At 44.7% G+C, this 15,000-nt stretch overlaps 1 protein-coding gene across 1 annotated transcript in view; it reads right to left on the bottom strand.

Annotated features, from left to right (window-relative positions):
• The window catches only part of LOC133134104 (receptor-type tyrosine-protein phosphatase kappa-like), a 166,758-nt gene that overhangs the window by 15,828 nt on the left and 135,930 nt on the right, over positions 1-15,000 (bottom strand). The window contains exons 15-25 of the mRNA XM_061250528.1: positions 11,747-11,776; positions 8,846-9,015; positions 7,892-7,927; positions 7,072-7,083; positions 5,904-6,088; positions 4,510-4,597; positions 4,020-4,096; positions 3,810-3,827; positions 2,303-2,339; positions 1,542-1,639; positions 583-699 (exon numbers count right to left, since the gene is read on the bottom strand). Of these exons, the coding sequence (XP_061106512.1) occupies positions 583-699; positions 1,542-1,639; positions 2,303-2,339; positions 3,810-3,827; positions 4,020-4,096; positions 4,510-4,597; positions 5,904-6,088; positions 7,072-7,083; positions 7,892-7,927; positions 8,846-9,015; positions 11,747-11,776 (868 nt within the window). The remainder of the gene's footprint in view (positions 1-582; positions 700-1,541; positions 1,640-2,302; positions 2,340-3,809; positions 3,828-4,019; positions 4,097-4,509; positions 4,598-5,903; positions 6,089-7,071; positions 7,084-7,891; positions 7,928-8,845; positions 9,016-11,746; positions 11,777-15,000) is intronic.

Below are 15,000 nucleotides of genomic sequence, written 5' to 3'. Positions count from 1 at the left end.
TACCACACGACACACAACACATACCACACGACACATACAACACATACAACACAACACATACAACACATACAACACAACACATACAACACATAAAACAACATACAACACAACACATACAACACATACAACACAACACAACACATACAACACATACAACACAACACAACACATACAACACGACACAACATAACACAACACACACATACAACACATACAACACAACACATACAACACAACACAACACATACAACACATACAACACATACAACACATAAAACACAACACATACAACACAACACATACAACACATACAACACAACACAACACATACAACACATACAACACGACACATACAACACATACAACACATACAACACATACCACACGACACATACAACACAACACAACACATACAACACATACAACACAACACAACACGACACATACAACACATACAACACATACCACACGACACATACAACACAACACAACACATACAACACAACACATACAACACAACACAACACATACAACACAACACACACATACAACACAACACATGCAGCTCAGCTCTTGGCGTACCCGCTCCAGGGTGAACGTCCGGACCACGTACTCAGCCAGTGGCTCCACCTCCATGAAGGTCACCTTGAAGTCCCCATACAGCTCAGCGTCATCCGGCCAGTACTTATAGCACTTCACCTGTAGGACAGGTAATCAGTACTTATAGCACTTCACCTGCAGCACAGGTAATCAGTACTTATAGCACTTCACCTGTAGCACAGGTAATCAGTACTTATAGCACTTCACCTGCAGCACAGGTAATCAGTACTTATAGCACTTCACCAGTAGCACAGGTAATCAGTACTTATAGCACTTCACCTGCAGCACAGGTAATCAGTACTTATAGCACTTCACCAGTAGCACAGGTAATCAGTACTTATAGCACTTCACCAGTAGCACAGGTAATCAGTACTTATAGCACTTCACCTGTAGCACAGGTAATCAGTACTTATAGCACTTCACCAGTAGCACAGGTAATCAGTACTTATAGCACTTCACCAGTAGCACAGGTAATCAGTATAACTATATATTACAATATTATAACATGTCATGAGTCATTACTGACTAATAATAATAATAAATACTAAAAATATCATTAATTTGCTTGAGCTGGGTAAATGCACTGTATTCATCTTCCAGACTGAACCTATGAATTTTAGTTTTAGCCATCTGAGAACAAATTTTATAAACTGTCATAACAACTGACATAATCCACAGAGAAATGTAGTTTAAATTGTCTCTTGTCTGGCATCACAGTGTGTAAATTAAATAGAAATATAAAAACTGTTTCACAGTTTCAGAGATATATCCAGTTCAGCTGTTTGGTGTTAGATTTGGGTGTGCCCCAAAAATAGAGAAATGTATCCTTGTTTCCTTCACTCAAGTAAGGGAGGAAAGGAGGACCCTCGGCATTATGCTGTCCTGCTTCCTGCTTCCTGTCTCCACAGGAAGTACAGAGGCAGAGTGCTCGATCAGCGTACCCGCCCAACTTCCACCAGGTTGGTCACCATGACGACGCAGGCGGACTGCTCCTGCCACACCATCCTCCAGAAGTCGTAGACGGTCTCATGCACGGGGCCTGCAGAGAGGGGTCACAGTGCAGAGAGGGATCACACAGCACAGGGATGTCAGTCTAAAACAGCAGTCATCCAATCTGGACCTCAAATCCAAATCTGGCCCACGTTTTCTTTTTCCCAGGTAATAAGATGAATAATTAGTGTTACTGATTGGCCAGACGGTCTTCACACCTGACTCCCAGGTAAAGGGAGGGTGAACACACCTGACTCCCAGGTAAAGGGAGGGTGAACACACCTGACTCCCAGGTAAAGGGAGGGTGAACACACCTGACTCCCAGGTAAAGGGAGGGTGAACACACCTGACTCCCAGGTAAAGGGAGGGTGAACACACCTGACTCCCAGGTAAAGGGAGGGTGATCACACCTGACTCCCAGGTAAAGGGAGGGTGAACACACCTGACTCCCAGGTAAAGGGAGGGTGAACACACCTGACTCCCAGGTAAAGGGAGGGTGAACACTCCTGACTCCCAGGTAAAGGGAGGGTGAACACACCTGACTCCCAGGTAAAGGAAGGATAGCCAGCAGTCTTTCATCTGGGATCTTAATACACACATTTTTATGTGGCTTCTTTGATTTTATTGTCAAAATTAAACATCTCTCCGAAAATACTTATCTCATAAGAAAGACAGAGAGGAATATTTCTGTTCTGATGTCTTATTTTCTTACCTTGAGTGGCAATGTAATGACTTGGCCTCTGATATCCCTGGAAAAGAAGAAAATAAATGTTTAATTTAATTATTTCTGAAAGAGCCTCTTCACTTCACATTTTACACATCCCAAATCATTTTGCACAGTAGCCTACTGCACTTTTGTTGCTCAGTCCCATAATCTGCTGAAAAAAAAACTAAACCCCAGATATACACTCAATGATCACTTTATTAGGTAGACCTGTGCATATTTAATCAGCCAATCATGTGGCAGCAACTATGGCAGATAAAATCATGCGGACATGGTCAAGCTGTTCAGCTGTTTTTCAGACCAAATGCCAGAATAGGGAAGAAATGTGATCTAAGTGACTTTGACCGTGGAATGATTGTTGGTGCCAGACAGGTTGGATTGAGTATCTCAGAAACTGCTGATCTCCTGGGGTTTTCACGCACAACAGTCTCTAGAGTTTGCAGAGAATGGTGCGAAAAACAAAAACCATCCAGTAACCAAGCAGTTTTGCAGAAACGCTTTGTTAATGAGAGAGGTCAGAGAAGAAGGGCCAGACTGGTCAAAGCTGACAAGAAGGTGACAGTAATGCAAATAACAACAGTGGTAAGCAGAAGAGCATCTCTGAACACACAATGTGTCAAACCTCTAAGTGGATAGGCTACAGCAGCAGAATAATTAATAAATCTAAAATATATCTAATAAAGTGCTCACTGAGTATTTCAGAAATCCTGAATTCTTTACATTTTGTAATCTTGAATTTTCTGTACTCCTGAATTATCTTCACTCGTTAATCCTAAATTGTCTATATTTAGTAATCCTGAATTCGCTATATTCAGTAATCCTGAATTCTCTGCACTCAGTAATGCTGAATTATCTATATTTAGTAATGCTGAATTCTGTGTATTTGGTAATCCTGTATTCTCTGTATTTAGCAATCCTGAATTATCTGTATTTAGTAATCCTGAATAATCTGTATTCAGTAATCCTGAATTCTCTATACTCAGTAATCCTAAATTCTCTGTATTTAGTCATCCTGAATTATCTGTATTCAGTAATCCAAAATGATCTGTATTTAGTAATCCTGAATTATCTGTCTTTAGTAATCCTGAATTATCTGTCTTTAGTAATCCTGAATTATCTGTCTTTAGTAATCCTGAATTATCTGTCCTCAGTAATCCTGAATTCTCTGTAACCCCCAGTCCACTGCAGCTACAGGAAACAGGAAGGGCAGGGAGGAGCAAAGTCCTGCAGTGCAGTCATGGAAACGGAGAACAACCAATGAGCTTCCAGCACAGCAGCATGCTGGTGACGCACACATGCACAGACCAATCAAACCAAGGAGCAAAGAAGCACATGAAAGGATGGAGAAAAATAAAGGGATGAGAATGGCATGCAGTTCTATACAGATGAGCAATGAGCAGCAGAGCGAGGGTGGGAGAGGGAGAGAGGGAGAGAGGGAGAGAGGGAGGGAGGGAGGGAGGGAGGGAGGGAGAAGATCCTATGCTGTGATACTTACATCCCTGTACAGCCAAATCTACGCCCCCAAACCACAGGCGGGGTGAAAGAAAGCAAAACAATGTCAGTGAGAATAAGGAAGAAAAGCTGGAGTCAAAATCGCTCATGAACCATGCACAACACCCACGCAAGCCCCGCCCTGAGGGGGGGGGGGGGGGGGCAGGCAGACAGACGCACGGACGGGCGGACAGACGCACGGACGCACACTCACATCGATGTAGTTGGCGTTGATGTAGTCGGAGGAAGGGTCATCGGGCATTGGCTGCAGGATCACTCTGGAGTGGTCGTCTGAAAAGTGAAAACGCCTGTCAATCAAAGTGCGGCAAAGGTCACATGACCTCACTGTAAAGTAAATGAAAATTAATTCTGCAGCTACAGAGAAGCAGAGTTATTTCTGTGTGTGAATCAATAAGATGTTCACTCTACTGATTCACGGCATGAAAGCGGTCAGATTCCAGGGAGCATTCGGTCTCGCCGACATCCCCTTTGACCTTTGAGTTACGAATTTAAGCAACTGCTACTTTTTTCGATACTTACACAACATCACGAGGTCGGCGGTTGCTGAAATTAACAAAAAATGTTGTGTGAGAATCAAAAAAAAGAAGAAAAAGAAATAAAAATTTGCAGGTAACATTTGTTTAAATTCGTTACTCCATCGAGCACGAAGTACCACACACAGCCGATGGAAACAGAGGCCTTACATGCGATGATGTTTCCGTAGCGATTCTTGGTTCTGTTCTGGTCCTTTTTGGCCACATCCCAGGAAGCCGACTGGCCTTCAAAAAAACTCTACAAACCAGGAGAGAGAAACGTCACACAAAGCCACTATACAAACACAGAAAACTACAAACCAGGAGAGAGAAGTGAGCCTTTCTGTAATGCAGTAGCATTGCTAGCTCAGTGCTAGGGCATTTATAGTGCAGTGGCATATCTCACTCAGTGCAGTACTGTAGTACAGTAGCATGGCTGGCTCCTTTGGAGTATCACTGTACATAGCTAGCTCAGCAATAGCACTCCTATAGTACAGTATCAGTGTAGCATAGCTAGCTTCCCTGTAGTATCACTGTACATAGATAACTCAGCAATAGCACTCCTATAGTACAGTATCAGTGTAGCATAGCTAGCTTCCCTGTAGTATCACTGTACATAGATAACTCAGCAATAGCACTCCTATAGTACAGTATCAGTGTAGCATAGCTAGCTTCCCTGTAGTACAGTAGGATAGCTAGCTCAGCGCTAGCCCTCCCATGGTAGAGGAACAGGTGATGCTAGTGCCTCTGTAGTGCAGTAGGATAGCTAGCTCAGCGCTAGCCCTCCCATGGTAGGGGTACAGGTAATGCTAGCGCCTCTGTAGTACAGTAGGATAGCTAGCTCAGCGCTAGCCCCCCCATGGTACAGGAACAGGTGATGCTAGCGCCTCTGTAGTACTGTAGGATAGCTAGCTCAGCGCTAGCCCTCCCATGGTACAGGAACAGGTGATGCTAGCGCCTCTGTAGTACAGTAGGATAGCTAGCTCAGCGCTAGCCCTCCCATGGTACAGGAACAGGTGATGCTAGCGCCCCTGTAGTACAGTAGGATAGCTAGCTCGGCGCTAGCCCTCCCATGGTAGAGGAACAGGTGATGCTAGCGCCTCTGTAGTACAGTAGGATAGCTAGCTCAGTGCTAGCCCTCCCATGGTAGAGGAACAGGTGATGCTAGCGCCCCTGTAGTACAGTAGGATAGCTAGCTCAGCGCTAGCCCTCCCATGGTACAGGAACAGGTGATGCTAGCGCCCCTGTAGTACAGTAGGATAGCTAGCTCAGCGCTAGCCCTCCCATGGCACAGGAACAGGTGATGCTAGCGCCTCTGTAGTACAGTAGGATAGCTAGCTCAGTGCTAGCCCTCCCATGGTACAGGAACAGGTGATGCTAGCGCCCCTGTAGTACAGTAGGATAGCTAGCTCAGCGCTAGCCCTCCCATGGTACAGGAACAGGTGATGCTGGCGCCCCTGTAGTACAGTAGGATAGCTAGCTCAGCGCTAGCCCCCCCATGGTAGAGGAACAGGTGATGCTAGCGCCCCTGTAGTACAGTAGCGTGGCTTTCTCAGCAGGCTGACCTCGTACTCCTCCTTGAAGCCGTAGCTGTCGGAGGTCTTCATGAGGGTGATGTGCTGCAGCAGGTCGGCCACGCGGATGGCGGGGTGCAGCTGGCCCGTCTGGTACGGAGACTCCGTTCCCTCGCAGTGGTACCGCGGCAGGTCCAGGAGCCGGCTGGACTCGGCCGAGACCGGGTGGGGCTCGTCTGCGAGGGGGTTAGCACGTTAGCGCGTTAGCAGCTGAACTGGACTCTCTACCGGGCTATCCCTGCTGAAGAACACAACTCAAGCTAGGTTTTGAAACCGCTGGTTGACCAGTTCAGATCAGCTCCATACTCAACATGGTTCAGCCAGATAAAGCTAGATTCTGAAGAAGCTGGTAAGCTGTTTATAGCTGGATTTTACACCAGGCTGGGTAGGGTAGGCTGAAGACAATTCGGTTTCAATTCAGGAAATTACAGTAGAACATCAGAGAAACAAACCTCCTGGACTAATCGGGTCAAACGAACTGGGAACCAACACAAGCGTTTACACACGTCAAGCTCCTTCTCATACAGTACACACATTATCTTTGCTGCTGATTATAAGACACCTTTAAACAGAAGAGTCACGTTTCCATTATTATAATTATGCAAAGAAAGGAAAATAATACAGTGATCCAACAGCAACTTAGAACGGTCATTTACTGGTTCTGATGAAGTTCATGACACATTAGCAGCTCCATGTTTTAAACTCTTTCAGTAATGTGAGTGGCTCCTCTCTTTGCCACAACCAGTTGAACACAAACCCAACCTCATCATATTGTAATCATAAACGTAAACCCAGTAGAGCTGGGAGCATGAACACACTTCACGCCCCAAAATCCCTGTCCCTGTAACCACAGCAAAGACTGCAGGACTTATTTAGTAAATATTGACATTTCTGGCAGCATTATCTCCAAACAGTAGTGCAGATGGCACTGGGATGAATACAAAATGTAGTAAATCTTCTGCATTAATAATTAAAACCCCTCAGATTATAGAGATAAATCATTTAAAAATGATGCAGTTCTGAGCCTTTCTCTAAAAATGATTTGACAAGAATGGCTGGCAGCAGTGCCTGAGCCTCTGAGGTTAGTTCTGGTGGGGTTCTGGTGGGGTTCTGGTGGGGTTCTGGTGGGGTTCAGCTTTAAGTCCCTGTACAGACTCACCAGTGATGGGCACTGCAGAGGAGATGCATGGGAAGAGAAAGAGAAGAGACAAAATGAGGCGGGGCCTACACAACTGTACCATTCACAACCCAACACCACCCAACACAACCCAACACCACCAAACACCACCAAACACCAACTAATACCACCCAATACAACCCAACACCACCCAACACAACCTAATACAACCCAACACCACCAAACACCAACTAATACCACCCAATGATATCTAACATCAGCCAACACAACCTAATACAACAACACTAAACACAAACCAACACAACCCACCACCACCAAAAACCACCCAACACCACCCAACAATACCCAAAATCATCCACCACCACCCAACACCACCCAACGACTCCCAACACCACCCAACACAACCTAATGCAACCCAACACCACCCAACACAAAGAAATACATCACTTCATGACCCAACACAAAGAAACACATCACGACACAACTCAACAAAAACATGACACAACAACCAAGTGCACTTCAGAGTTCTAGGGGCCCCCGAATTAGATTAAATAAAACCCACTGCTCCAGATGATCTAGTCTCCCACTGGAGCCCTGGGACAGTTCTGTATGAACATCAGAACTAAAGACTTCAGTAAGAAGTTCTGTGTGAGGCTCAATTCATGATTGTTTGCCAATTGTGATAGGATAATCTAAATTTCTAAACTTTACTTCTGCCTAATGGGCAGATAGCTGATTTGCGGGAGATTTCTGACCACTCACAGATACCAGGAAGCAAAATTCTAGGAGACTCCCATTGCTAACAATGCATGCTGGGAAATTTCGGGACCTATGTCCTCACCTAGCACAGCAGTCGGTACAAGAGGATCACTGGGCACTGTGGGAAAATAAAAATTGCAAGGTCATTTCCTCCTACCATGTAAAAGGTAATTTCCTGTAATCATGTGAGGTTATCTTCCTGTTACTATGTAAGGTCATTGTCCTGTTACTATGTGAGGTCATCTTCCTGTTACTATGTAAGGTCATTGTCCTGTTACTATGTGAGGTCATCTTCTATAAACCAGATGTAGCAGAATTACCAGGCTTGTGTGGCATTCTGATGACTGATTAGATCACTAATGTCATCATTATCATTAAATAAAACACAATACATTACACAGAATTACTATTCCTATGGAAGAAAACCTCACAAGCATACCAATCACCTGCTAACATTCTGAGTCCTGTGCTAATGGATATTTTCACAGCCATTCCGCATTAAAATGTGATTTAACTGCCTTTCTGAGCAATGGTAAGATAATGACAGATATTATAGAGATATTATACAGATATCAGTCTAGTTTTTTGTACTGCTATATCTGCAAAGTGTACAAGTGTAAAGCGCAAAGCTATTTTTAAAAACAAAAAAGTACAAAGTACAAAGTAACAAAATGTATACTTAATTACAAAAGTAAAAAATGTGAAATGGCATTCATAATAAATTAAAGGAAGAATTTCTGAATTGTAACACCAGAGTAAAGTTATTCAGAAATGAATGTATAATTATATATAAAATATGTATAAGATAATTCACTATATAACTTGTGGGCAGTCAATGAACTGCAATCCAATCTCTATGAATTGACCTTCTGACAGACCAGAAGGTAGATCCTGCTTTAATCTCTACTAGGACGATATTAATTTCAGGACAAAAGCTGGAACAATTTAAAGACAGGTCCATTTTCCCCACTCTACGAAAAATAAAACTCTCAGTTTAACAAATGTAATCTGTTCATTGTTGATATCCCTCTCTCACTGCGGGGGTTGAAGTGTCCGTGTTGGGAGTCCATGTTGAAGGTGACGGCGTGGGGTTCCTCCGTGTGCACCACGCTCTGCTCCGCCCCGGTGCGCTCCAGAGAGTTCACCATGTGGGTCATCTCCTGCCTCGTGTTCCCGATGGCATCCTTGCGTTTCTTCGCCAGCTTTCTGCCAGAGAGAAGGACAGAGACAGGCTGTCAGACTCCCAAAAATTCCACACCATCAGAGCACCAACACAACTGACCCTTCACCAACACAACTGACCCATCACCAACTTCCACACCATCGGAGCACCAACACAACTGACCCTTCACAGGAGCGACTTAGAAGCCGATTTCACCCTGCACACGTTTATTATATTTTATTGTCTGCAGTGGTTAGGGACATAGGCCTATAACCGTGAGGTTGTGTGTTTGACTCCCAGGTAGGGCAGGGCTCTTACCCTGGAGCAAAGTCACTTAACCTGACGGCTTCAATAAAGACCCAGCTGCTTCAACATTGCCTAAATATGTTAGAAATTTCATGTCTCCATTTCTAACTATCTCAGGAGAAGAATATCTTCTCTGCTAAACTAATACATATTGTGGATTGGCCGAGACTTTTCAGGACAATCTGCAGCTGCCAGATCCCCTGAATCATGTCACAGTACCCAGCCCAAATTCTTTTACTGCTGATTTTGGCGCCGCCGTCGAGGTAACAAGACTGCGGCCCCCTGTACTTTAAACAGCTCAGCTCCCTGTGAAGGTGATTCTCATTCTCCAGGGACAGCTCTGCCGAGAGAGAAACCGCAGGGCCTCATTTCGACAGAAATGAAATGGAGCCATTTCCCGACCGGATGTGTCCTCCTTGTGTTCTGTGAGTGGGAGCGAAAGTGGTGTGAATCTGGGCGCTGTAAATTGGCTCGAGGTTGAGTCTCTCTTTAATCTAACTGTGCCGCTATCCTTTTCTCCCTGGTGACTCTCAGGCTCCTGTTTCCATTATATTTCCCCTGAAAGAGTGCAGTTAAACCCTAACTCTAACTTACCCCTACCCCTACCCCTACCCATAACTCTACCCTACCCCTACCCCTACCCCTACCCCTACCCATAACTCTACCCTACCCCTACCCCTACCCCTACCCATAACTCTACCCTACCCCTACCCCTACCCATAACTCTACCCTACCCCTACCCATAACTCTACCCCTACCCATAACTCTACCCTACCCCTACCCCTACCCATAACTCTACCCTACCCCTACCCCTACCCCTACCCCTACCCATAACTCTACCCTACCCCTACCCCTACCCATAACTCTACCCTACCCCTACCCCTACCCCTACCCATAACTCTACCCTACCCCTACCCCTACCCCTACCCATAACTCTACCCTACCCCTACCCCTACCCATAACTCTACCCTACCCCTACCCCTACCCCTATCCCTACCCATAACTCTACCCTACCCCTACCCCTACCTCGACCCCTAACTCTACCCCTAACCCTAACCTCCACGGGTAACAGTGGACATTTAAGACTATGCTTTTCCTGGTTCAGCTGAATAAGAATAAGTAAGCTAAATCAGCCCTGTATCTAGCACTGCATCACAGGAGAAGACCTTTCAACTGATTGTTATAAATTTGACAAGGCACAGGGTCTCCACAGAAACTATGCAGGGGTTAAAAATCTGCGGGTCTTTGAGCCGACAGATGGGTGTTCAGCAGGAGGACAGCGCTAATTGTGAAATTACAAAAGCAATTATCTACTGATGGGGCATTCCCCCCCACCAGGGCATGTAAATGAGCTGTTAACAGACGCACGGCAACGTGAGCTACAGAATAATCATCCTGAAACGATTCCGCTTCCAAAACCTCCTCTCAGTTCCTGCAGCCCCACAGCTCAAAATAAGTGCTTTTTAATTGTCTACAGAAAATATATTTTGTCATAGGCTATTTGGTCTTGGGCTAATTTATCATGGGTTTTTTAAACGTGCTAGGCTAAACACACATCTAATAACTGCATTGAACCATCAAAACAGCATAATGAAGTATTGGGGGAAAGTTATATTATACCACATTTCAGGTCTTGATTTAGACGATTCTAACCTGAAATGTGTGGTTATGAATGATCCTGTGTGCTAGTGAATATACTCTGTGGTTGTTGTGAAATGGCCTTAGCTGCCATTAGGTTCTGAACAGGTTATATTCCTGCAGGGCATATTCCGGAAGTCCTTCACTGGAGAGAGCAGCTGGCACGGAAAGCAGATCTCAGCAATATTAAATCATCACGAGGATGGAAGGAACCCTCTATCCCTCCTCTTCATCACTGATATCTAAGCCTCCATCCCTCCTCTTCATCACTGATATAGACGTGTTTGTGAAAGGCCCACTGTCACCAGCAGCCTTCAGAAACACTGGCTTTAGAAAAGTGTTTAAATGGAGAGATGAGCATGACACATGAGCACACACCTCCACAAACACACACACACAATCACACACTCACTCACACACTCACACACACACATGCACTCACACAATCACACACACACACACACTCACACACATGCACATACAATCACACACACACACACACACACACACACAATCACACACACACTCACACATACACATACACATACAATCACACACACACACACACAATCACACACACACTCACACCTCCACAAACACAGACACACGCACACACATATGCACACACACACACGCACACACACATAACACAAGTGCAGCATTCTTTTTTCAAACACCACTTGCAGCTTCTGTTTGGATCTGCTGAGCATGTGAGACTTTTGCAGATGATCTGAATGGTATGATGCTTTTTAGTTTGAATTGAAAAAAGGATACTGCATCTTTAAAACACTACAAAACTCCTGAAGACAAGGTGCCGTGTGTTTTACTTACAGGTAATAGGAGTAGGAATACTGGGTCCTCCTGGCCAGCAGGGGGTAGCAGAATAAAGAGACTGGTGAATGGTTGTGTGAGTCCATTATATCAACAGAAAGCAGAGAAGAATTAAACTTTACATGATTTGTGTTGTGGTTAGCATTTTGCATTCTGGTCCATTTCTGAGTAGTGAATAACATGCAGTTAAGAGCTAATTGCTTTGGCTTTCATTTTTTAACATAAAATCACTGAAACATGACATGCAATAAGTTAAACTAAGGGACTGAATTACTAAAGGGAGTGAACTGCGATTGTCTGTTATTTATGGGAAAACTGTTGGGTTATAATTCTATGTTTAATAACTCTGTAACACCCCTTGATTTTTCAGACTTTACTACTTGTCGTTTTACATCAATGTGTGTGATAATCTACTTATGAATTTGCATATGGTGCTAGAATATAGTCCTGAACAAGGGCAGGAATCACTGACAAGCTTTTCTACCTGGAACATACAGGGCTAGAACAGCACATTTTAAAGATGCAGTATCTTCAGATGAATGAGTTTTATCCTAAGGAAACACACACCACATTTGCTTTTAAAGTATATGGAACAATGTCACATTTTAGATTTGGTGATTATATTAATATTCACTCAGAAATTTGGTGTGATTGTTAAATCTTGTGATGGGATTTAGACGCAAGCAGCACACAGGTCAGAATTAAACACAACGAGAGTCCAACAGCAGCACTATGGCAAACAGAGCAAACGGAGCATTTAAATGGGTGATAAACAGCCATCAACAGCAGCATCAAAAGCACCAGAAAAGCACCCACACCCAGGGGAGAGAGAGAGGGAGAGAGAGTGAGGGAGGGGAGAGGGTGAGAGAGGGATGGAGAGAGGGAGAGAGAGATAGAGAGAAAGAAAGAGAGAGGGGGAGAGAGAGAGAGCGAGGGATAGATGGAGAGAGAAAGAGAAGGAGAGGGAGAGAGAGAGGGAGAGAGGGACAGAGAAAGAGAGAGAGGGAGGGGAGAGGGAGAGAGAGGGAGGGAGAGAGAGAGAGAGCGAGGGATAGATGGAGAGAGAAAGAGAAGGAGAGGGAGAGAGGGACAGAGAAAGAGAGAGAGGGAGGGGAGAGGGAGAGAGAGGGAGGGAGAGAGAGATAGAGAGAGAAAGAGAGAGAAGGAGGGAGAGAGAGAGAGGGGGAGAGAGGGAGAGAGAGGGGAGCTGTCAGGTGCAATCAGGCCTGCAGCTTCCTCCCTCTGCCTCCCTCTCTCCCTCTCTCTCTGCCTCCCTCTCTCCCTCTCTCCCTCCCTCTCTCTCTCATCTCTCTCTCCCTCTCTCTATCTCTCTCTCCCTCTCTCTCCTTCTCTCCCTCTCTCTCATCTCTCCCTCCCTCCCTCTCTCTCTATCTCTCTCTCTCTCTCTCCCTCCCTCTCTCTCTCCATCTCTCCCTCCCTCTCTCCCTCTCTCTCTCTATCTCTCTCTCTCTCCCTCCCTCCCTCTCAGACAGCAGCAGCTTTGTCTCACCCTCTCAGAACATCATATATGGAATAAGCACACTATGGATATGAACTTATAGAAACACCTGCACAGAGAAGCACTTAAAACTCAAGTACAGACATCAGACTCCATCTGATGTTGTTGAAAGGTGAGGGGATAGGAATATGGAAAAATAGTAATATTTTATTTTCTACCAAAACAGAAAGAGTACGATAACTAAACTGCTGTATTTGCTATATGGAGGAGAAACAATTTGGAGAATCCAAAAGAACAGCCCTCATTCTGTCTGTGCTCCTGCAAAGAGACAGACCACTTAATGCAGGAAATGTATCACCGTATCCGATGTTTACCTCTCCTGACTGATAAAAATAACTGGGTTTAATACACAGATGAGAGGGGATTCTCACTCTCTCTGCTTCACGGTCATTCTCCTGTCAGACCCGACTTTGAATGACAGCCTCACTGCGACATTATTTTGCCGTATTTCAGAATTCAATCATTCCAGCAGTCACTTGAAGCCATTCCAGGATGATTAGTATGTTATGAGATTACCATTCAGAATGGAATGATGGACATGTTTCTTTAATAAGAAATTCCAAACCAGGAAACGCATGAAAGTTTAGTCACCTCTGCCACGAATGTTGTAAGTTCGGAAATTAAATCAGAAAAATACGGAATTTCAACAAGGTCTATAATTATTCTCACAACATAACCAACATCTACAAAATGCTACATCTGCTGTTTCTCGCAGAAATAAACAGATGAGAGCGGGAAATGAAATATGATTTTTAGTCAAAACTGCAGCTGTGGATCAACCTGGAGGAATTAATAAATTAACCAGAGAAGACATCGCACATTAAACTGCAGCAATATCATTCCTCAATTTGAGGAATCTACTGGTACACTTCCAACGTCAGCCATAAACAACATTAAGAAGCAATCAACTAAAGCAGACAATCTCTGCATATACACACTCTCTGAATGTAGACAGTCTCTGAATGTAGACTGTCTCTGCGTGTAGACTGTCTCTGAATGTAGACTGTCTCTACGTGTAGACTCTCTCTGCATATACACACTCTCTGAATGTAGACTGTCTCTGCGTGTAGACTGTCTCTGCGTGTAGACACTCTCTGCGTGTAGACTGTCTCTGCGTGTACACACTCTCTGCGTGTAGACTGTCTCTGCGTGTAGACACTCTCTGCATGTAGACACTCTCTGCATGTAGACACACTCTGCATATACACACTCTCTGCGTGTAGACTGTCTCTGCGTGTAGACTGTCTCTGCATGTAGACACTCTCTGAATGTAGACTGTCTCTGCGTGTAGACAGTCTCTGCATGTAGACACTCTCTGCATGTAGACTGTCTCTGCGTGTAGACTGTCTCTGCGTGTAGACTGTCTCTGCATGTAGACACTCTCTGAATGTAGACTGTCTCTGCGTGTAGACTGTCTCTGCGTGTAGACTGTCTCTGAATGTAGACTGTCTGCATGTAGACACTCTCTGCATGTAGACAGTCTCTGCGTGTAGACTGTCTCTGCGTGTAGACACTCTCTGCATGTAGACACACTCTGCATATACACACTCTCTGCGTGTAGACAGTCTCTGCGTGTAGACAGTCTGCGTGTAGACTGTCTCTGCATGTAGACACTCTCTGCTTGTAGACAGTCTCTGCGTGTAGACAGTCTCTGCATGTAGACTGTCTCTGCATGTAGACTGTCTCTGCATGTAGACTGTCTCTGCATGTAGACACTCTCTGCATGTAGACAGTC

The sequence above is a fragment of the Conger conger genome, chromosome 1 (genome assembly GCF_963514075.1).
Source record: "Conger conger chromosome 1, fConCon1.1, whole genome shotgun sequence".
NCBI lineage: Eukaryota > Metazoa > Chordata > Actinopteri > Anguilliformes > Congridae > Conger > Conger conger.
This window is presented reverse-complemented; position numbering and strand designations above follow the sequence as displayed.